Genomic DNA, 23,560 nt, shown 5'->3' on the forward strand with positions numbered 1-23,560 from the left:
ACTTTATTTAAATGCATAGGCAGTGGGTGTGATTGCACTGTGGTAATTAATCACCAAGCTCCATTTTTATCAATTCATGGAGCACTGAGGTTTTGTTGTTGTTGTTTTATCCATTTTTACAAAGAACCTTTTTGTTGTTTCATTAACTTTACTGATTAGATTTTTCATTCTCTAACTGTTGCTTTCAGTTAACTTTGGGTTACGTTACTCTTTGTATGGATGGCACTGTAAGCACCTAAGGGTAAAAGCTGGCATCACTGACCCTGTCCTTCTCCTCCTCCTCCTCCTCCTCCTCCTCCTCCTCCTCCTCCTCCTCCTTCTCCTCCTCCTTTCCCTCCTCCCCCTTCTCCTCCTCCTTCCTTTTCTGGTGTGAGCATTTACAGTTTTAGATTCCTCTCTGTAAGTTCTGCTTTAGCTGTGCCCCACAAATGTTGACATAGTGCATTTTCCTTATCATTTGTTTCAAAGTATTTTCTCTTTCCCTGATGATTTCCTTCGTGAGCTGAGACTACTTAGAAGCATGGTCCATAAATTTCAAATATGCAGAAATAGCCTAGATACATTTTGTTATTGATTCATAATGTGGTTCTCTTATGGTCAGATGATACACTCTGAAATGAACTCAGTTCTTTTAATTTACTATACTTGTCATAATGGCCCTGAATGTCCTCTGTCTGCATCACTCTTCAAGTTATTATTGTAGTGGGTGTATGTATATGCCTCCCTACTTTGATGATATATTCTATACTTATTAATTAAGAGATGTTTATATGGATACTCACATATAGTAGAAATGTGTGTGTGTGTGTGTGTGTGTGTGTGTGTGTGTGTGTGTGTGTGTGTGCGCGCGCGCATTTGCTTGCACTTTCATCTAGGTAATGTCACCAGTTGGATAAACTGGGATGGCTACTTCCTTCTTTGCCTTCTCTCAGGAATCACAGTTTGTGTTGCCTCTTGTTCAACATCTGATCAGCCATTTAATTATTTCTTCCATTTGTAGTTGTACCATGACAGGGGAGCTAATTCAATACCATTTCCTATTTATGGCTAAAGCAAAGTCATTATTGCTTTTGCTCTTTGGAGGAGAGGGATGTCAAATCATCTGAAATAAAGACAAGAAGAATGTTGTTTTCTTCTGACATGATCCTATTAATCTTTAATCATCACAAATTATCCCAAGCCTATCTCTGCCAATAATTGCCATTTCTTTGCTGCAGAGTATTGCTTTTCATATAGATAGCAGACTCTGAGCACTGACTATGCTCATGGCTATTGAGGTAGCTTTGAACCTGTGATACAGTATAGGATGGGGCTAGCATGAAGGAAAATTTGCTGTAAATTTTTTGCTAAAAAGTAAAATCTCTGTAATAGCAAATCAGAATAGATATCTCTCTAAAGAAGGTAACCCAGATGATTAACAAACACACAGAAAGATCATTAGTTATCAAGAAAATGCAAATTAAGACTGCTGCTCCTACAACACCATTACTGTAATTTTAAAGTCCAGATAATAGCAATTATTGACAAGGACATAGGATTTTGAACCCTTAAGCAGTCCCTCAGAGTTTCAAGGTTATATTATCATGCAGTCCAGTAAGTCTACTTTTAGGTATATGCACCAAGACAAGTGAAGATAGATCTACACAAAATGTATGCAAGATAATGTCATAGCTGCACATGTAGACACAAGCTTATAATTCCAGCTACTCTGGAGGCTGAGGCAGGAGAATCCTAAAGCTAGTTCAGACCCTGGGAAACCTATTGCGCCCTTGGATCAACTAAGAGTAAACTAGGGCTGCAGAATGAATGCTTGCCTAACAACACACAGGCCTGAGTAAATCAGCTGTGCTAAGGCAGGGAGGAAAGGTCAGGACACACATCTCCAATTTCAGCACTCTGGAAGCAAATGCAAGAGAATTGTGAGTTGTAGGCCAGCCTCAGCTACATAGCAGGAGTCTGTCAAAGAGACAGAAGGAGAAGGGGAGGGAGAGGGAAGAGAGAGAAGGGGGGCAAGAAAGAGAAAGAAAGTTGTGTTCACAAATGTTTTTAGCAGCATCATAATAACTACTTAAAGTGGGAAACCAACCACGTAAATTCACATGCTGACTAGAATTGATATATCAGGTAGTATATTCTTATTTGCAAATATGAAAATATTAAAGTACTGCTACATCCTTCAAAATGGATGAATCCTGAAAATATGCAAAATGAAACAAAATAGTAAGCCTGGATATGGGTAGAAATTATACATGAATGTCCAAAATGAGAAAATCCATAGAGATAGAAACTACATTCTTAGTTACTTAGTTACTTAGTTACAAGTGTGGATTTAATTTACAGAACATCATAAGTCACTATGCCTGGTGCTCTATGCCCAGTAAGCATTCCGAGCTAAAGCACAGAGGAACAAGTGGGCATCCCTGTCCACCCCTGCTTCACTGCACCTTGGTGAACTGACTGCTGGCTATTATTCCTAAATGAGTAGAATCCAACAAACCCTGTTATTTCTTTAACTGAAAAAATATAATAAAATGAATATTTATTTCTCAGTCTCTAACAAGAAAATGCAAGAAAAGAGAAGCTGTTGGTGTTTACCCACCCATGACTTAATTCCAAAGACTACACCAAGGACCTAACATACCCTGTCCCAGATCAGTCTCTGTACACTGTAGCCTCATCTAGCCACTCAAAAGTAGTGCGTGCATGTGTACGTGCATGCGGATGTGTGTCTGTAAGACAGAGAGACAGAGACAGAGACAGAGACAGAGACAGACAGACCCAGCAAATATGCATGCGGAAGCCATGGGTTGATGTCGAGTGTCTTCCCTAATTGTACTGAGATGATTTCAGAAAAACAAATTTTGAAAACCTGATTAAAGAACCATCAGTGATATTCTACCCCCATCATTTTTGACAAGGACAAATTAGAAGTTTGAGAAGGCTGAAGGTTTAGCAGTTGTAAAGAGCAGAAGTGTGAAAATGCGAATGTCATTGTCACATCTTATAAGAACCAGTCAGTATTTTTAGGAATCCAGGCAGGTGACCTGGCCTGCTATAACTTTTTTTTTTTTTTTTTTTTTTTTTTTTTTTTTTAAGATTTATTTATTGATTATTGTAAGTACACTGTAGCTGTCTTCAGACACTCCAGAAGAGGGAGTCAGATCTCATTACGGATGGTTGTGAGCCACCATGTGGTTGCTGGGATTTGAACTCTGGACCTTCGGAAGAGCAGTCGGGTGCTCTTACCCACTGAGCCATCTCGCCAGCCCCTGCTATAACTTTCATCAGTTTAATCTCTTCCAGATAATTCCTCAGTGATTTTTAATAGTTTACGGTAAGATGTTTCACTTTCTTTACCTATACCACAGGACCACCCAGTCAACTTGTCAAAGAATCTAATTCTCATTAGAATTAATACGGGTATCAGTATTGAATCTTACATACATCAAAGTGCAACTTGGGCGGGCCACTTCATGTACTTATCTCATAGTGAACACAGTGTAGGAATTGGTCCCCAGGGTTAATGAGGATCAGAGTAGCACACAGAAGATGCTAATGTTAACCACAGTAAGGATAGGGCCTCCACACCACCTGATAGCTGAAATGCCAGAAGGGCCACATGTTAGTAGAGACCATGGAAGCTAGGGTACAGTAGGGTATAGAGAACCACACAAAAGAGGCAACCATGGCTACAAGGGACAGGACTGACTGCTGCGGGGCAAATGCACTGCTTCTTTTCTTTGCTTTTCAGTTTTCCACCAAGGCCTCTGATTTCAGAGCTTCTTACACTGAGCAAGGGTTGTGCTACATTCTTCCAATATATGTCAGAACCACGAGAAGGGCACGAATGAATTACAGATCCTAGAAATATCTACCCTCTGTTACTCATTCTTCACCATTCTTATCTTCTACCCACATCTTAGAAAGCCACGCTCTTCCTCAGTATAGAGTAACTACTCATCATGTAAAGCCATTCTCTACTATTCCACCCTGCAGGAGAGACTCAAAGTCTCCTGAATCATTGCATTCAACTGTGGGACCTTTACATGCTCTGATACATGCGTGAGGATGGTTTTATTTAACGACAAGCAATAAAAACAATCATGAAGTAGCAAATTTAGCAAGGATGTAAGGAAACGAGAAACCTTGTTCATCTATTTAATATAACAAAATAGCAGATAAAGTAAAAGCACAAACCAGCATTGGTTGCTACCTGTCTTGGCATGCCAGGTTGCCACTGTTGTCTGTCTGCTCCCATAACAGGAGTGAGAAGCACTCACTGCAGCCAGCCACCTGCCCCATATCGCCCTTGCCTGTTGCCGGTGCCTCAGCTGGCCAGCGCTCTCTCCTGTCTCTCTCTAGCCTTTGTTCCTTAAAGACCTGAATTCCTAATGAGCCTACCTCTGTCTGTGTACCATGACTTTAGCATGCTATTTACTATGAACATGAAATTACTAAAAGCATACATGATCCTGCTAATCCTATTGCAATGAGGCAACTTACTTTCTCCCTGGAAAATTCGGTGACTCCTAGGCATTCAAGTAAGCTTTCTTTGCCATTGGTTCAGTCATGTGAGAAGTTCAAAACATCCAAAGACAAGTTCTCCTTCCAACTAAAGGCAGTCACTACTGTACCTTCCAGCAGAAGTACTCCTTCCTGGGCACCACCAAGGCTGACTTAGCCCAAATCTGGCGGGGAAAGAACAAATTCCATGAGTAGGATTCCTGATGAGAGAAAAGACTCTTCCTTTAATCCTGAATCCCCAGACTCATCTTTCCTTGTTATTAAGGGATACAATATGGTTGGTCTTTGGGTCAAGTATTCCCACACAGCGATATTATAAGTAGTTTCCTGACTGGCAAGAACTGGGTTCTGCCCAGGCCGTCCCACTATTATGACTTGCCAACACCTTCTGAATTGAGAGTATGGCTGGAGAAGGGAAGGCCAGGTATGCACTGTTTTCATCCTTGGTCAACAACATTGTTAAACAAGATCTTGTGGCTGTGAATAAGACCCTGAATAGACCTAACAGAGGGACTGGTAGAAAACCTGTTTCATGTGAATCTGGCACTGTCCGGTTCAGGAAGGAAGGGTCTGTCTATCTACACAGCCATTGGCATGGGTCTTTGTACCTCCCTGCCCTTACTTTGACACAGTGGTCCTTGCCCTCCAGGCAACATGCTCCACGATCTGGGGGCTGCTACCTCCAAGCTGGGCTCAGCACTAGGAAATGGTGGGGAAAGATGCAGGGAACAAGCACAAGGGAAGAGACAGAAATGGGTATGTGTCATGTCTGACATAGCTCAAATCTTCAAATCAATCACTTTTGTAACTACTTATGATGTTTCTTTCATAATTCCATGTAGCCTGCTGAAAATGCAGATTTTTTTCCTCTTCCTTTCAGTAGATAACAGAATTATTTAAGTTCTAAATGGAGACAATTTTGTGCATCCTTTGCAAAATTCTTTGAAATGAATTCTTGTCAGATAGACTTCTTTAAAGATTATAATTGTGTGGTAAAATTAAGTTAAACAGATTTAACACTCTTTGCAAAATTCTCTTAAATGAATCCTTGTCAGAACAAGGTTTTTAGAGGGTTTTTTTTTAAGTGTGGTAAAATTCAAGCTTAAGAGGCTTAACATACTTCTTCAGTTTCATAGACTGTGTGTGCTTGTTGGCCATCTGGCTATGAAGGGGGCTCTTCCCGAAGAATCAGTTCTTTAAACATAGGACTTTAGGAGTTATGACTATTGTTTTCTGTCCCTGGCTCTAGCTCTGGCTCGCTCTCTCTCTCTCTCTCTCTCTCTCTCTCTCTCTCTCTCTCTCTCTCTCTCTCTCCATATATGTGTGTGTGTGTGTGTGTGTGTGTGTGTGTGTGTGTATGTGTATATGTGTGTGTGTGTGTGTGTGTGTGTGTGTGTGTGTGTGTATATATACATATATACATATAATGTTCTCTCTGAGCAGTGATAAGGACCTGTTACTACCAAGTACCTGTTACATCATAATTTCAACGTAATTGTTCTGTCACCTGTAGCATTCAAAAGTATATCTTCACTAAATAATGTGCTTTCAAAAGAAGGAGAAGATAAAATCTGTAAAAATTGAGATCTAGAAAGAAGCATGAGATATTTACAGAAACATTGGTTGCATCTTTAGCACACTGGCCACAATGCAAGGCCAGCCACAAGCCAGCCAGACTCCTCCTAGTATCATTCTGGTGTCTGTAATTCCTGTGTCCTCCTGTCTCCCTTCCTAGGGTTCCTAGCAAGCCTGCTTAAATGTCTTCTCATGTTTGCTGAAGAAAGTTAGGAAGATAAACAAGATCTTAAAAGAATGTTCAAGTCCCTTAGTTGACACTTTTTGGCAAATAAATATCCAATATTCTTTAGATCCATATATGGCATTATTCTCTTTCTATAATATACTGTGCACACAGTGTAATAATAGTAGAGCCAACTGTATATCACCACTAAAAATAAGGCACACCAAACAGTGTCTGTGGTATTAAGAGTTCTCTATTGGATAATTTCTAATGGTTCCATAGTGTTGATGTGGTTCAATTTAATAAATCAAAGAGTTTAAAAATAAATCTGCAGCCAGGCATCTCGCTAAGGTTACTTTAACACATAAGACTCTTCCACAGGCTCTTTCACACATACACAAATCCTCAAAGGAATGACTTTGTGTGTGAAATGGTTATAGCTGTCAATCAGTTATTCTCCATGTCATGGTCTCTATGCGTCTTCCAGGTTGTTAGGTGGTGATTATGGATTCCTGTCAAATGAGATGTCTACTATGTATTCAACATGAGGCAGTTTGTATTTTTCTAAGTCTATTGCTCTCCTGTCTGAGGAGGTTAAGCAAATGTCACTGATGCGGAGGGAAGAGGGCCAGCATGCAGTGCCTGGGCCCACAGACCTGCACACATGGATTAGGCTTCTGCATAAATACGCTTGTCTTGATTGTCACATTCCACCCAGGGTTAGACCTGCATGCATAAAAATGGCTCCAAGCCTGGCTTTCAAAGCTCTTTGCTTCCCCTGTTGCTTTGTAACCTTCCAGCTCGGAGACATACTTTGTGTTATATCTATCAAAGGTGATTAAGGGGCTGGAAAAGTTGATTTATAAGGACATTTTAAGAAAAGTAGATATTTGCAGCCTAGCCCAAGGGAAGATATTATAGATGTTTGCTGTTCTCACATCATGAAGGAGCCTTCGTTTTGCTTTTCCCAGTAACTAGATTTTAAGGACAGCCAAATTCAGAGGAAGTTTTCTCAGGATGACCTCACTTATGCTAATTAGATGATCGTGTCAGTCAGAAATTACATTTAGCAACTACTAGCAAAGTAGAAATAGCAGCAGCTCGAACAATAAGGCCTTCATTTTCTCTTCTCTGACACAAAGCCCAGAAGTGTATTGTCTGGGGCTGCAGCGTGGCACCTGTGATGTCACAAATATGCTTGCACCATCTATCTTTAGGCTCCATTATTCTTAGCAATGACTTCCTCTCGAAGAGTCTCCTGCTGTCTCAGAAGAGTCACTGTATCTCAGCTGCTATGGCTGCATGCCAGACAGGGGATAGGGAAAAGTGGTCTTTGTCCACCATGATCACTTCAGAGAGTTGTCTCCTACACAGCTCTGATTTCCTATCACATGGCACTCAGAACTACATGTGCAAGAGGGATGGGGAGATTTGGTGAGATTGTTTGTTTGTTTTATCATTTTGACATTGGGCACATTTTCACCCACAACAATATGAAGGGCCTGTTACTAGGCAGAATTGGAATAAGGAGCACTAGGTAGGAAACCAGGGTTTCCTGTCATAGGAATTTACCTCTATAGTAACTGTACTGCTGGAAGGTTCCATCTGCAATACTATCCCTGGGACTTCCCTCCCACTGCTCACTCTTATATAGTGCACTTATCAGTACATACCTTGAGTCATTTATAAATAACTAGCCTTCCCAATACCCTAAGAAAAATAATAACTAAAACTTGATAGTTTCCAGCTGTCTCCTGAGAGGCTCTGCCAGTGCCTGACAAATACAGACGTGGATGCTCACAGCCCTCCAGTGGATTAAGCACAGGGTCCCCAATGGAGAAGCTAGAGAAAGGACCCAAAGAGTTGAAGGGGTTTGCAGCCCCATAGGAGGAACAACAATGTGAACCAACCAGTACCCCCTCCCAGAGCTCCCAAGGACTAAACCACCAACCAAAGAAAACACATGGAGGGACTCGTGGCTCCAGCTGCTTATGTAGCAGAGGATAGCCTTGTGGGACATCAATGAGAGGAGAGACCCTTGGTCTTGTGAAGGGTCAATGCCCCAGTGTAGGGGAATGCCAGGACAGGGAAGCAGGAGTGGGTGGGTTAGTGAGCAGGGGGAGGGGGAAAGGATGGGGGATGTGGAGGGGAAATGAGGAAAGGGGGTAACATTTGAAATGTAAATAAAGAAAATATCTAATAAAAAACATTTTTAAAAACTTAATGGTTTCTGTTAAGCAATTCAAGCATTGTGTTATATGCTTAAATATCCCTGGCAGGGGGTGAAGACAAGAAACACATTGCAGTGTGAGTTGCTGGTGGTAAAACTGGTGGATGGGCAGATAGAGACTGTGTTTTTATGATTATTGATATCTTCCCAGTGAAAAGTTTTCAAAACTACCTTACCTGATCCTCACTTTACTGCAGAAAAGGTCGGTGCCATCACTACCAGAAGTATTACATGGGGAATTTCAGCACCACATCTTCAGCAAGCAACAGACTAAGGCTTCATGCCTGGTTTTCTCAACTTAGAAACCTGGGCACTAATTTTTACCCAAGCATCACTTGGAAGCTAGTTAGAGATGTGGCATTTGGAGGGTCAGTCACCTTCAGTGCCTTTCCTCAGACCACAGGTAGTGTCTGTCAACATGCTCAAGTTTCCCGTGCACGGTTTAGTGTGCTCTGTTGTCCCTTTCAACACAGCGTACCCAAATCAGCCACTCCGCTCAAGAGCACGCTTTCTGCTGAAATGACGTAGTGATGTTGGACACCTTTAGCAGCACTTCACTCACCACGGGCTTTCTGTCCCAGTGCTGGATCTGGGGCTGGATTTTAAGTTCTGTTTGTCTCTGGTACTAGATCTTAAGTGCCTGTGAAAGGGGATAACATGAAATGTAAAGAAAGAAAATAGCTAATACAAAAAAGAAAGAATTTGTTTTATTGTATTTCATGTTACTACTCACTGCTTACTCAAAGCTTAAATTGTGTTTTTCTGTTCAAATATCGCCCCCCACATCTGTTCATTAAGATGCTTTGAGTTTTCAAAGCCTTAGGACTTAGAAAAGGCTCAAGGCACCTCTTTCAGCCTCCTCTGCTGTTAGCTCTGCTTATCCACATGTGTGACTTAACTCCGAGTGATCTCTCCTCATATTAGCAGCCTCTCCCTCTTCTCTCTTTCTCTCCCTCTCTTCTCCTCTTCTCCCTTAAAAAAAATCATGAAATTTTCATCCCTGCTATGTCTGAGCCAGGTGGTCTCGAGAGTCCCTTCCTGACCTGTCCTTTATTACACCATGTAACTTCCTCACCCCCAGAGCATTTGGGAAACCCCATGAGTTAAAGGAGCCACGCCTTGCTTTTGCATGACCCTATGCTTGTTCTTCCAAGCATACATTGATGCTTATATTTTATTTGCTTCAGACTCTTTTTAACCTAAGTGCATGAAACCTGTCTCCATCCTTTACCAAGCAATAAGTGAGGCGTGGTTTGTTTGTTTTTCAGGGCAGCCTTTGGCAAGGAGTCTGAAGTCCTGATTGGAAACCTTGGTGACAAACTCATTCCTCCACAAGACATTCTCCGTGACGTTAGTGACCTCAAAGCCTTGGCCAACATGCACGAAAGCCTGGAATGGCTGGCAGGTCGAACAAAGTCAGCTTTCTCCAACCTTTCTACATCCCAGAGTAAGTGCCCTGGGGGGCGGGGGGAGCTGCCGGATGATGGCAGAGCTGGTCCAAGTGCTTTTATTTGGAATATGAGTGTGTTGCCTGTCATCTGATGAAGCATGCCCCAGACTGTCAGAGCCATGTTTGAATTTTGTTCATACTGTGTCTTCTCTTCCTTTGAGATTCTGGGGAAGAACTCATCTCAGCTTCCCTCTGTGGGGTAGGAGGAGCCAGAAAAGGCTTATGTCACAGGGCTCCATATTCAATCCTAGAGACACTACACCCTGGAATATGGAAACACCGGGTCTCAAGAGCAGAAAGCACAATCCCTTTGTCTTCCTTCCAGCAACTTCTCCTAGAGCCTGAGTGCGTGGCTGTGCCTCCTTCTCTAACAAGAGGAAAGCTGATAAAAACGTATCTAAAAAGAGAATAGTAGAAGGGCTTGAAATAGAAAATGGAAGTAATAAGGACCACAATCGTTCAGAAAAAAAAAAACAAAAAAAAAAAACAAAAAACAGGAGTGCGAGCTGAGAAATACCAGTTACAGATTTTTAAGATACTGAGAATTAGGGTATGAAATGAAAATGAGAATCCTTTTTATATCAAGGATCAATGCTTCAAAGAAAAATAATTAGAAAACTTTAAGGCACATAAACTTTAATTACTATAGAATAAGTGCTTTTTATGAAGATTTATTTTATATGTGTGTGTGTTTCCTGCATTTGTATATGTTTACTATATGTATGCCTAGTACCTGTGGAGACCAAAGAAATTGCAAGGTCCCCTGGAAGTGGAGTTCTAGGTGGCTATGAGCCACCATGTAGGTGCTGGAAACAGAACCCAGGCTCTCTGGAAGGGCAGCAAGTGCTAGGACATCACTGTGGCCACTAAGACATGCTTCTTAGAAAGCAGCGGCTCAACAGTATGCATGATGTAAAACAGAGACCGAGGAAAACTAGGATGGACAAAGAAGAAAGCAAGTTTAGATGTGTGGGTGGAGGGATTGAATCAGAATAAGGAAAAGCAAACTTGGGAAAGAGCAGTGAGGTCATCCTGTCAGGGCCAGCAGTCGGAGGGGCAGCAGGAGGAACGGCCATGTTTATCATGACTGAGCTGTGAGTAGTGACGTACTATCAGTGTCCTTTGAGAAGTTGTTGTTTTGCGGTAATCACAATTGCAGCCTAGAAGTGGAAAAGGAATGGATAAAAATCACTAAATTGTTCCTTGAAACACAGGCGCAGAGGCAGAGTCTGTGAGATCCCGGGAAGGCTCATTGCTTGTGCCCTCTAGTGCTGGGCACTTTCCCCTCTCCACAGCTGATGCAGAGCAGAAGAGGGTGCGGACAAAGAGTGTGGTTGGCAATTCTGTCAAAGAGTCACTTACACTTTATGTAAAATATTTTTATCTAACTATAAAATTACACATGTTAATTCTCAGAAGTCTGCACAAATAGAAACTGTACCGGTTTGGGGTAGTTTGGGCATGGTATTACATTTGAGCAGTCTGCATCAAGAGCTGTCTGTGAAAGGCTACTCCAGCTCTACAATTTCATAATCACAGTTCTGTCTCAAGCAGCCACTGGAATCAACCTTTTCTCTCCTAGACCCACTCTGTCCTTCCTCTCTCTAAAAATTCAGAGCTAATTTTCTCTTTAATAACTGCAAACTGCTCTGAATAGGGACCAGGTGCCGCTTTTCCTGGTTTCTTTTGGCTCCTGTGAATACAGGTATATTTCTCAGTGATGTTTAGAAGGGATCTGTTTGTTTTGTGGCAGAGCTATAGCTGGATCTATAGCTATAAATATATACACATATATATTTATATATACATACATATTATATGTGTAATATCTAACATTTTATATACATTTTTTAAATTTCGAGTGGTACAGCATATTGGACTTATAGTCTGTCCATTCTCAGTGGGTTTCATGAGACAAAACAATTTGTAACCTCTAAAGCTAGTCACTGCATGAATTCAGACAGGCTAAGCTAACTTGGCATTAACTGTTTTCTAAAGGAGGAAAGATGCTCTCTGAGTTACACTTAACTTTGTAATTGCTCAATTTAGCTGTTGTGTTCATGTCACTGAGAGTACCCAGTGGAGATGATGTCTAATTCACATCTTTAATCATCTCTGTTATTCTGACAAAGATATCTTCTCTGCACCCATTACTGCTGTGTCTCATGTACTCCGTTCCATTTTATAACACGAGTTGCACCTTCTCAGTTCCTTTCAGGGTGATTATTCCACCCAGTGAGTGATTTAACTAACTGTCATCGTTTTAAAACTCAGTTCAAAACCCAAGTGAACTGTAATCACTACTTCTGGTGTCTTTGCTAAAACAAAGCCCAAAGCAAACCTGGTGTATCTTGTTAGCAGTCAGCCCGGTTCATCCCCGCTTGCCAGCTCTGTGACTTCCCAGAGACATGCCCATTGATGTCTGTCATCTGAACAAAGGAGATTCTGCTAATGGCCTACTTTGATTGTTCCATGTCAGTGTGACTCTCCTACAGTTATAAAGGACAGCTCTTTATTTTTTGTCTTGAAAAAAGCGAACCAAAAGATTACAACATCTTGAGTACTTCCAGACCAAGAGATAGTGGGAAGATGATACCTAGCAAGATGGCGGGGGTTGGGGGGGGGGGTTGTCGGGATTCAGGCTTATTTCTTGTTCTACACCCTGGTAACTATTTGCTATGGTAAATGTCAGGTTGCATTAAACTTACAACTGTAATGGACTAGAGACAGCTGGCAGAAAGTCACTGTCATAGTAAGCATCTCTTCACTCAAGGACAGCAGAATCCTCATCCACCTGAAACATGTCATAGCCTCCTGAGGAGAGTATCACCTACTGGTGGCACAGTATGGTTGGTCACAGTGAGTGGCATTTCCAAGGGTAATTTTTTTTTCTATTTCCCGTCACTCCATCTCTGTTACATCCAAAAGGGTCTTCTCCCCTTTTCTAAATGCTGACTGCAGAAAACATTGCTTTTACTTTTGTACTTCTACGTTCCATATGTAGTTGCTGTTCCATCTCCTGAGCAGACAAACCTATGAAATGTGGCAAACAACACATGTAATAAGGAGTTAATGGGCAGGATCCATCTCCTATGGATATATTCTCTCCCTCAACCCTCGCTACACCCGCTCCCCTTAAGTTGTAGAATAAAACAGTTGGAGAATAAAAATAACTCCCTAGTTCAGAGAGCTAGCTCGCTACTCTGACAGAGGACTTGAGCCTGGTTCCAAACAAGCAGCTCACAGTAACTCCAGCTCCAGGGGATTCTACCTCCTCCTCTGGCGCGCGCGCGTGTGTGTGTGTGTGTGTGTGTGTGTGTGTGTGTGTGTGTGTGTGTGTATGTATGTTTGTGTTGCAAATGACCAGCTTTCATTCATTCCTTTCTTTTAAATGTCTAAATAGTCTCCTCCCCCCTCCCCCCCCCCCTGTCTCTGGGGGAGAGGGTGTTGAGGGAGAGAGAAACAGAGATGTTTTCTTGTCCATTCATCAGTTGATGGTCGATGAGTCTGTGAAGGTGGGTATGAAGATGTCTCTTTAACTTAGTAACTTCATTGTATCTGGGCCTGTGCCCAGGAGAGTGATTGCCAAGTTATGTGCTACTTCTGGTTTTAATTTCGTGAAGATCTTCCATCCTGTCTTTCAAAACAATTTTATTAATGTACAACCCCATCAACAGTTTACAAGGCTTCCTTCCCCTTTTCCGTTTCTTTAACAGCATTTCTTATCCTTCATGCTTTTGATAACACCTTTCTGAGGCTGAGGAGGTATCTCATTGTGGTTTTGATTTGACCTGTGATATTGAAGTGCTATGCTTTCTTTAAGAAATATCTACTTAGGTATATTACACACGTTGTTTTCTGTTGACCTTTTACATTTCCTATGCATCCTGTCTATTAACCCCTTATTACCTGTGCTGTTTGTCATCTCATAGGTTGTCTGCTTACTCTTGATTGTTTGCTTTGCAGAAGCATTTCTTCTGTTTTCTTCTGAAAGTTCGATATAGTCCTTTCAGTTAAGTCTTTAGTCTTATTTAGACTTTGCTTTGGAGACTGGTGGGAGATAAGTATTTGGTGTCAACCTTCAGTGTGTGGCTATCCATTTTCCCCACACTGCTTGTTGAAAAGTCTGTCTTTTCTACAGTGTGCCTGCCATTGTTGTTGAAAATCAGATAATTGTTTATGCATGAGTTTATTTCTCGACTCTCCAGATGGATATGATGGTTTTAAAATGTAGACTACAAAGAGCTGAAGAAGACTCCAGAGCATGTTCTGCTTGGGCTACTTTCTCACAGGGACCTGTATTCTATCTTGGATTTTGTTCAAACCTCTAGGACTAAGGTTCTAGAACTTCCTCAGTTATATACTGCATTGTGTGCAACACACACACACACAAGCAAAGTTACTACTTACTTAATATTTCTCTATATAAGGCTATATATATGTTTAGTCCCTTATTCCTGTATTCTATTCAAAACTTCAGTACTCAATCTTTTCTCTTTAAAATGCATCTAAAGGATTGGAAATGTAATTCATTCAGTGGAGCATTTGCCTAGCATGCCAACACTGGCCTGTAGTCTGAAAATTCAGGAGGTAGAGACAGAAGAGTCAACAAGATCAAGGTAGATTTGATCACCATTTTATTCCCATGCCTCAACAAAATATCTGTGTGCTGGGTGCATGGAATTACTGTATATATCTCATATGTAGTTCATCTGAGTTGTAATCACTATTAATATGTCACCCTTTGATTTTGTTACAAACATTCTCTAATTGAGAAATTCTGTCTTGTTATGCAATGTAATATATCTAGATACTTCACTGTGCCACACTAGCCACTGCCTGTATGACTATTTAAATTAAGTTACTATGTCATTTCCTCTTTCTACCACTTGACTTCATCGTGGGGTCATTCTATTGAGCGTGGCTGTGGCTTGTCATCCCACCCACTGATGAATGAATGTTTCTAACAGTAGCACTCCATATACTCCCCCCTTGCCACATACTCAAAATGTCTAAATGGTTGTCTGGAAACATGGTAACACTCCCCAACAGAGATGTATGTTTGGGGCCCTGCATTTTTTAAACAGCTTTTTCTGTTGCTGTTAATAGATGCTAAAGGGGAAGAAGTAAATGATCATGTAACTCAGGAAACATTATTGTGAAAGCCCCAAGTATGCCTCTCTACCCTAAGTCTACGAAGGTTTTTAATGTATTGACTAAGATGGAACAGCAGTAGAGTTTCTCAGACATATTTCTCTTGGGAATCCATCCACTCTTTGCAAAGATGCTTATGGGCCTTTCTCCCATTGAACCAGCTTCTTGACCTCACAGTTCAGTGCTATAGTGCTGGTATACTTAGCGGTGCCTGTTTCTCCCATATTGCCAGGCAAAGATGTACCACTGTTGGAGGGACTTAATTTCTTACTTTTTTTTTTTTTTAACAACCTCAGGTAACTTATCTTGTAATCTAATTATTTCACTATTCAGTTGGTTTGTTTGGTTTGCTTTGGTTTTTCATGTTGGTGACAGACATTATAGAATGGCCCTCATTTCCTCTTGGTTATCTTAAGACCCAAGTTGCTCTACTGACTCTTTTGTATTCTTCACATTTATTTCACAGTTGTCAAGGGTCCAGGCAGTCGTACACCATGTCAGGCCAGTAGATCCATCATGAGGCTCCTAAGTTCATCTTTATTAAGCTTAAAAAATAAGGTTTCATGTTTTTAGACATCAAGTTTCAAAGACAGTACAGAGAATCTCCATATGCCCTCTTTGTTAATATCTTCCATTGAGATAGACTATTTATCTTGACTAATGAGCCAATACTGATGTATTGCTGTGAACTAAACTCTATACTTTCAGTTTTCTTTGGTTTGGTCTAGTGTACATTCCTTCCCAGGATATCACAGTATACATAACCATCCTGTTTCCTTGCATCATGAAGACTAATGGTTTCCTAGACTTCCCTTGTGATTTTTAATTGATTGTTTGATGTTTAATTATTGTTTGAGTATGTCACACTTATGTAGTACGTTTTAATCAACTCCCTCTTACCCCCCCCACCCCATTTCCTGTTTTGTTTTGTTTTCCATATGTTATCTTTAATCACATCAGAGGCCTTAAAATACATACTTTCCAGCTCTTGATGACCTTGCTACATTGAGAGAGTAATACTGGCTGGGTACTTACAGAATGTCTTTCACTGTGGGTCTATCTGTTATCTTCTTGATCAGTCTGGGCATATGGATTTTAGAAAGGAGTAGTACCTGATATAATACTATTCTCTTCCCAGGAACCATTCATGTTATCACCATAACTTATCATTGATACCATTTTCAATTTAATTTCCATGCCTCCAATTCATTTAATCTTTCCTAGATAATTCCTTCAGGGTTCCAGATCAACTCTCTACTTTCCCACCACAAAGTGGCTTTGCCCACTTAATCTTTCTAGTGATCTTTAAAATATACATATAATGAATGTACCTATTATGAGCCAAATGTTTAGCCAAGTTCAATACTTTCATAACTGGCTATCCAGTTCAAATAGTGATGTTATCGATATAGATTGTAACTGGCAGCTCAGAAAGGCTCCATATGGGGGAGGGGAGGACTAATCTTGTGCTTGCGGTATTTTATTGGGCCATCACTACCACTTAGCTGTCATGAGTATTAACAGCATTTAATGGACTCATACAGCTGTATTATTTCAATCAAAACCATGTTGGGGTCTCTTCACTAAAATAGCCACTTTTAATGCATTGTCATCTGATTTTAATGTGTAGTATTGAATTAAAAATCTACTTTCCAAGCAAATATTTTGGGTAGCACTTCTCACACTTGACAGTATATAAGCTATAATCAGTAGGAGAGCCGGGCCCCACTCCAGAGGTAATCAGTGCGAGGGACAGGGTATGTGTGAGCATTGTGCCGCACCCCAAGCCAGTCCAATGAATCTAAGAACTACAGTTGTCCATAGGGAGCTAACAACCTCAGCTCATATTAGAATTGCATTGGCTTTTTAATAGCAAAAGTCAAGGTTGAGAACCACTGACCTAGCGCCCTTAAGCATTTCTTCCTCCATTGCTATAGTTCCATGTATATAAGAAGTATTCTACCGGAGACTTGCTGGTTCTATTCTTAGAAGAATGTTGTTGACATTATCCCACATTGTAGGCAGGAGCAGCGGCCACTGAGATGAGGTACTTGCATGTGTAGCAAGAGTCAGCACAGTGACTCACTTTGACTCAGGAGTTATTAGCCTGACTGTTGCCCAAAATGGTTGAAAATTATTCTTTTTATACTTCTGAAGGTACTAAATGAGAACAGGAAGGTTTTTCTTAACACAAAAGGCTCTAGTTGCCAAAACCATTAAGTGAATATAGAATCAGGTACCAGCCAGTTATAGCAGTGAAAACGTAGAGAGAATGATGCGGGTAGCCAACCACACCTGCATGTCCACATGGCTGTGTGGCATACCACGGCATGTCCATATGTTACCCACTATATGTTACAATGCTTTCTAAAGTTGATTTGCATCTTTCCATGGAAAAACTCACTATCTGGTCTTTTTGTGTCTTGATGGTAAACAAAAATGAGATGCAAACCTCCTAGTTTGTCTGCTGCGGCACAAATGAGAATAAAAGTGTCCCATGGGATATAGTTCCATTTCAGCTTTGCTTTTGTTAAACCATTAAGCCAGCATTCCCCTTGTCCTAATTGCATCTGATTCTTTTTAATTAGAACTCTCTGTGTGGTGATTCCTTTCCTGCTTCAGTATTTACAAGTTTCAAATATTTGTGCACTGTTATCAGACATCCCGCCTCAGTCTGTCTGAGCCAGCCCTTGTGTGCTTAGCTTCTCTAATCATCTTTCTGTACATAGGTTTTCTAGTCCCGTCATCACTGTCAGGTGTCAGTAGCTGTCATTTCCTAAAATGAACTCATAGCATGTCTCCATTCTTCCTTTATGGGTGGTACAAAGTCATTGTTTAATTTCATGCCCATGATGTTTACTAAGAAAATTAAATTACCATTGGTGACATTTCCATCATAAGTGTCCCACCCACTGACCATCTCTGAGTCTGTTTGGGGCTTCTCTAATCAACATTGAGTATATTTCTGTATTAGCCTTCCTTCCATTAAAATAATATCCAAGTTCACTGCCATGTTATACCAACTTCACAACTAATCATGTTTTGTTTAGACAAAAGTGCCAACTGATAATTTTTCCTTTTTTTTTTTTCTCATTAATTGTATGGTATTGGTTTTTATAAACTCGTTGACGCTTATAACAAGAAAAGAACAGTAGAGAAGCTGCTGTGGTCAGAATGTTTGGTCCTGAAGACACTGACTACTGACATTAGGAATGGAGATAATCCTTTCCCTGGGTGTCATAAGGAAAGCCAAATGCCTGGGCTGCCTTCTGCTTCTCATTGATATGCGCTATGACTGTGGATTAATGCCAAGCTTCAGGGGGGCCCTTAGAGGTTCCCCTTGTACGCTTTTGTTTTGAACACTCCTAAATGCTGATGCATAAGAGCTACTCTCCTTTTGAGACATTCCTACTAGGAGTGGCTCCCAAACTATGGTTACTTTTGCCTCTCCCCACACTGCTTCTTTTAAGGTAATGTCTAGAATGTGTCCTGTTCTTTGTTCTGAACACCTAAGCCAGTTCGCTGCCTTTAGTCTGCTGGCGTTTTGTAAAGCTCTTTGTCTTGTGCCAAGTCCTGATTGGGGAGCAGAGCTTCCTCCCACTCTGTAAGGAGGCAGTTATCAATTGCAGAGCTAGAGGAGGCTAGTGCTGTGGGCGTTCCGATATAATTACGAACTTCTAAGTATCTGCCCATAAAGAATTATGTGGCTATTTCTTTGAAAGTGCCAACATTTGTATCCATAAGGGGAATATTTTATTAAAATATGATAATATCATGGATGCTTAAGTGTGGTTGCTGGGAACTTTCCGCTGAATGATTGTGTCTGCAAAACAAAACTATAAAATGGAAACAGGAAGAATAAATATAAATGAAAATCTCTGGCAAAGGTGGGAGGCAGAGATTTAAAGAAAATAAAGAAAGTTCTAAAGTGGCATGCTAAAATTTCAGGGCCGGCCTCAGGAGAGGATGTGAATTCCCTGGGGCTGAGGTAGCACCCTCAGAATAGTAAGGAGGGATGGCAACTGTCACACACAGCTTAAACACTAAATCTAAAGGGATCAATTTGGCTGCCAAATGGTCCAAATGTTACAGTGAGGAACAGTAACAGACAGGACCTGAAGGCACATAGTGTACTGTTAGATCTTGGCTCCTGTCAATGACTTAGGTGCTTTTAAACTTGAGGTAAGCCCAAGAACCAATGTGAATTCATGACTTAATGAACTCAATTGAGAAAACTATGCCTTTTAATTTTTTTTCACCTTTGATACAAAGTTCAGCTGTGTTAGGAAATGTAGTGAGTGAAAAGAGATGAATCTTGACAAGGAATTCAAGAAGCGGAGGGGAGAAAGGACTGGCTGCTTACATCTAGAAATTTCCATCATTGGGTAGGATTGAATGTAGAAAAATACCTTAAATTTAAACAGGATATACTTCAGAACGTTTTTGTATTCATCAGTAGTAGACACAGACTTTTCTTAGACTACCAAAGGGGTGTGTGTGTGTGTGTGTGTGTGTGTGTGTGTGTGAATGTGTATGCATGTAGCAGCCCAAAAGACAGCATAATGACATTGATGGCATTCCACAGTGAGAGCACACTTCATGGTTTCAAGGACCTTTATAGACATTAATTCTTAACTGCACATTCCTGCCTCAAGCTATAGTTGACAGCTTTTACTGAAGGCTAGCCTTTATTCTCTTAGTTTAACAAAGTATGATCATGGAGCACAGGAATTTGGCCATTTGCCCAAGGTCAAAAAACAAAAACAAAAAAACAAAAATTGATGAGTAAATCTGTTTTCTGAGTGTATCAGGATATCCAGCAATCACCTGTGGTGTGGGTACCTCAGAGCCCAGACAGACAGACAGAGCCTGTCCCACATAAACAAGCAGACACATTCTTAGGCTGAAACACAAACAGGGGCATTCTTTACCCCATAGTTACAGCAACAAGGTGAAAACTATGCTGAGTCCCTGGGCTGCCCGGATTGCATCTTGTACACTGAAAGGAAGTGTGGGAGGAAGCAATCTTGGCATTCCCCATCCCCACACACTGTGACTGGCCCTGTCTGCCCCTCCCCCACTGTGGCTGGCCCTGACCCCCCCCCACCCCACCCCCCACTGTGGCCCCCAGAGGACCTGTTTTGAAAAACTCTTTGTCATGTGTTCAAGGAAAGTTTCTTTTATTATCTTAAATCTATGAATATGATTTATATTACAAATTACTCTGAAAAGTGTAGAAGACCTCTATTGTCATGTGAGGAAAACGAATATGTCAGGTGTGAGTCTCCAAGGCATCGTGTTGCTTATTCATAGTGTAGTTCTGGACACTAACATCGTTATACTCCGGTTGTTGAATTCTGAGTAGATTTGACTGAGTTTTTACCTAACAACTTAATTCAATTTTTATGAAAGGAATAATAATGGGAACTTTTCTATAAGGCTTATGAAAAACCCACGTGCTTCACAGAAACCCAGACTATCTGATCTGATCCTTGAGAAAAGCAAAAACCTGCAAATGTCAGAAAGATGCTACACGCCAGAAAGCCCCTTTGGACAAACTCATCTAAAGCAGGTGCTATTTGTAGGTGACTTTTCTGGCAAGTCTGTCAAAAGCTTCTTCTGCAGATAAAAATTCAATAACCTTTCACTGTGGATGTGCCACAATTATCACTCATTTAAAAACAGTCCCTCTAATAGAGCATTTTATCACTCCGGACAGTCTCTGCATTGTTCATTATTTAGTGTTTGCTAAGCTGATGGCTCTTCCGCTGCACTTTCCTTATCTCTGCTTCTTCAGAATTGGATTTTATATTTCTAAACCAGCCAGATATGACAAGTCATTTTCTTTCCTCTTGTCTTTAAAAAAAAAAAGAAGAAGAAAAAAAAAAACGCAAACTTGATTTCTTTTTTTCCAACAATCACCACTTAGAGATTAAAGTTATTGGAAGTGTGTGTATTACCCAGCGTTGGGACGCAGTGAAGGACTGTGGCATTTTAATTGCAGTTGGGGTTTCCCCTCTTCTCTTTATCGTTTATTTTCCAGCATGTGCGTAGTCTGTGCTTCTCTGGACTCCACGTCCCTCCCTTGCTGCCCAAACGCACAGTGTGTGGTAGGTAAAGACAAGGGTATTGCAGTGTGATGTGCATAGCAGACAAGGCAAAGGAGGTACTATCAGAATTTCTATATTATAGAGCCTCAGCGCGGTGGGGATAAGCAGGGTAAGTAGATCTCTCTGTAAACACAGACGGTCTCCAAATGAGAAAGTTCCTGAAAGGAAGATGATAAAGTCATTAGCCTGACACCTGGGAGGAGATGCCAGCTCAAACACCATCTCCTCTATGTGAGGCTCTCATTACTGAGAACGTTAACTGTCCTCATTCTGAGAAGTTATACCACCTATGGTTCTAAAAGGGTTGCTTTTAAAGCAAGCATAGACTTCACCTGACTCTGAGCCAGACCTAGAACACATACTTTTTTAGGTGTTTCAGACTTTTGTCCTGTGCTCTTTCTAACTGGAGGCCAAATCCCTTGTTTTTTTAGTGAGAACCTGCTAGAACAGTGAAGCAGAACAAAGCGGCCACATCTTCCTCCAGCGGTAGCTGTCTCCTGGGCCTGCTAAGGACACATGCATTACAAGATGTGTTTAGAGAAACAACAGAATTGAATTTGATGGCAGGAATATCTGTACAGTGAAATCATCTCAAAAATGAGAAAAAGAAAATCCACATTTTAATTTCAAGTTTTATACATTTTGTGAACAAAATAAAAATGACCTTGTAGTCTCCCCTGATATTCTGATAATAAGAACTTTTGGGGGGCTGGCTTTATGAGAAAAATATTTGCTCAGTTTTCAGAGGCAGGAGGATGCTTAGGGATTCCTTCAAGTCTATCTCTGGAAGGCAGTGCATCTAAAACTCAACCATTGTGTGTCATTTGGTTAAAGGCACCACAAGCCCAATTAACGCATTAACTCAGTCCAACAGCCTTTTATTTTCACGGAAATCTTGAAAGTGTGGTGGAGAAACACCCCCACAAGAGTTCTGCATATGTCACTGCGCCAGCCTCTCTGGAAAGCAGAGCATAGGTCACCCACAGACAGATGGCTGCCACAAGTGTCACTATTGGCCAGAACCACCTCCTCTCATTTGCACAAAATTTTCTTCAGCACCATGCTGATTTTCTCTCCACTGACCCAGCCTTACCCGTGGAACTTGGAAGCCGACTCAACACCTAATTTTGTACCCCCTTGCCTGACTTGCACTTCAGTCCCAGCATAGCCCAAGAGATGACCTGGGCAAAGTACTTAACATTGCTAACATGTCATTTATATTTTAAAGCCCGGTAGGATTGCTCAGGGGATCAAGTCAGCTAATGTATGCACACCACCTGTTCCAGTGAGCGCTGATGTCTGTGTTCTCCTGCCTCCTGTGAAGCCCTTTCCTTCTGAGATCATTTTCCTTGCCACTCTCACCGCACTGCAGTGTGTGCCCACTTCTCTTGATGAGAAGTGCCCCAGTCTGGGTCCTGTTTCTGTGTCTCTTATTCTCCCCATTGATGGCCCAGGCAGTCTGCTTGCTAACTTGACTTCACTGTCAAGGGAATCTTTGATGTTTTGCATCTGAAATTAGATTTTTGAGCTCTTAATTTTCACAGCTTTCCAAATTCCATGTGGCCTGGGAACTCAGGCACATGGAAGGTTGTATTTATCCGTAACGATAATAATCGGGGTCTGATGTGAAGCCCCGAGTTCTTGTGAGTAACTTCTCTGTAAACTAACTTCAGTCTATCAGGCCAGATGGGCCTGAAGACGCTGTGCTGTTATAACAAGAAAACAATAGTTCATCTATTTCCTGAGCCCTTAACATCGAGGGTTCTACCTGCACTGCTTACATAATCACTGTCCTTAAAACATGCCCATACTTCAACTGGGCCTGGCTCTCAAGAGTGGCAGGTGATAGACAGAGCTCCCTGCTGACCCCTGCTCTGCTGCCCGTGGGGTCCTAAAACACTTGAATTGTTGCAAGAGTTCAGACTCTGCTCCTCTTTTAGGATCATTGCCTAGGAAAGGCACTTTCTCTCCTTCGTTACTGTTTCAGCCATTGTAATGGGCAGTTGGAGGGCTTTAAGTACATTCCCGAATTGTGCACATTGTTGTACAAACATCACCACCATCTAGCTGCAGAACTTTCCTCTCCTTTGAAGATGGAAAGCCTGGGTATCTATTAAATTATTTCTTTTTTTTTCCCCTGCCCCAAGCAATGAGCATTCTGCTTTCTATCTCTAGAAATGTCGCTATTTTGCTACTCTCTACAGGTGGAATTATATAGAAGTTTATTTTTGCGGCCGGTTTATTTTATTTTTCATCTGTCCCTTTCAAATTAATAGTCATTTCTTATGTCTAATTATAATGAAAAATAAAACAAAACCTTCTGAATAATGCCTTATTTTTTTAATCCTAAG

At 41.2% G+C, this 23,560-nt stretch overlaps 1 protein-coding gene across 2 annotated transcripts in view; it reads left to right on the forward strand.

Annotated features, from left to right (window-relative positions):
• Nucleotides 1-23,560, forward strand: part of Exoc4 (exocyst complex component 4) — a 724,890-nt gene that overhangs the window by 603,208 nt on the left and 98,122 nt on the right. The window contains exons 14-15 of one of the 2 annotated variants that reach the window (XM_011241262.1): nucleotides 9,764-9,942; nucleotides 21,641-21,884. In XM_011241262.1, the coding sequence (XP_011239564.1) occupies nucleotides 9,764-9,942; nucleotides 21,641-21,654 (193 nt within the window). In that variant the 3' untranslated portion in view covers nucleotides 21,655-21,884. Of the gene's footprint in view, nucleotides 1-9,763; nucleotides 9,943-21,640; nucleotides 21,885-23,560 lie in introns of those variants that run through there. The other variant, NM_009148.4, reaches the window with a different exon arrangement.

The sequence above is a fragment of the Mus musculus genome, chromosome 6 (assembly GCF_000001635.26).
Source record: "Mus musculus strain C57BL/6J chromosome 6, GRCm38.p6 C57BL/6J".
NCBI lineage: Eukaryota > Metazoa > Chordata > Mammalia > Rodentia > Muridae > Mus > Mus musculus.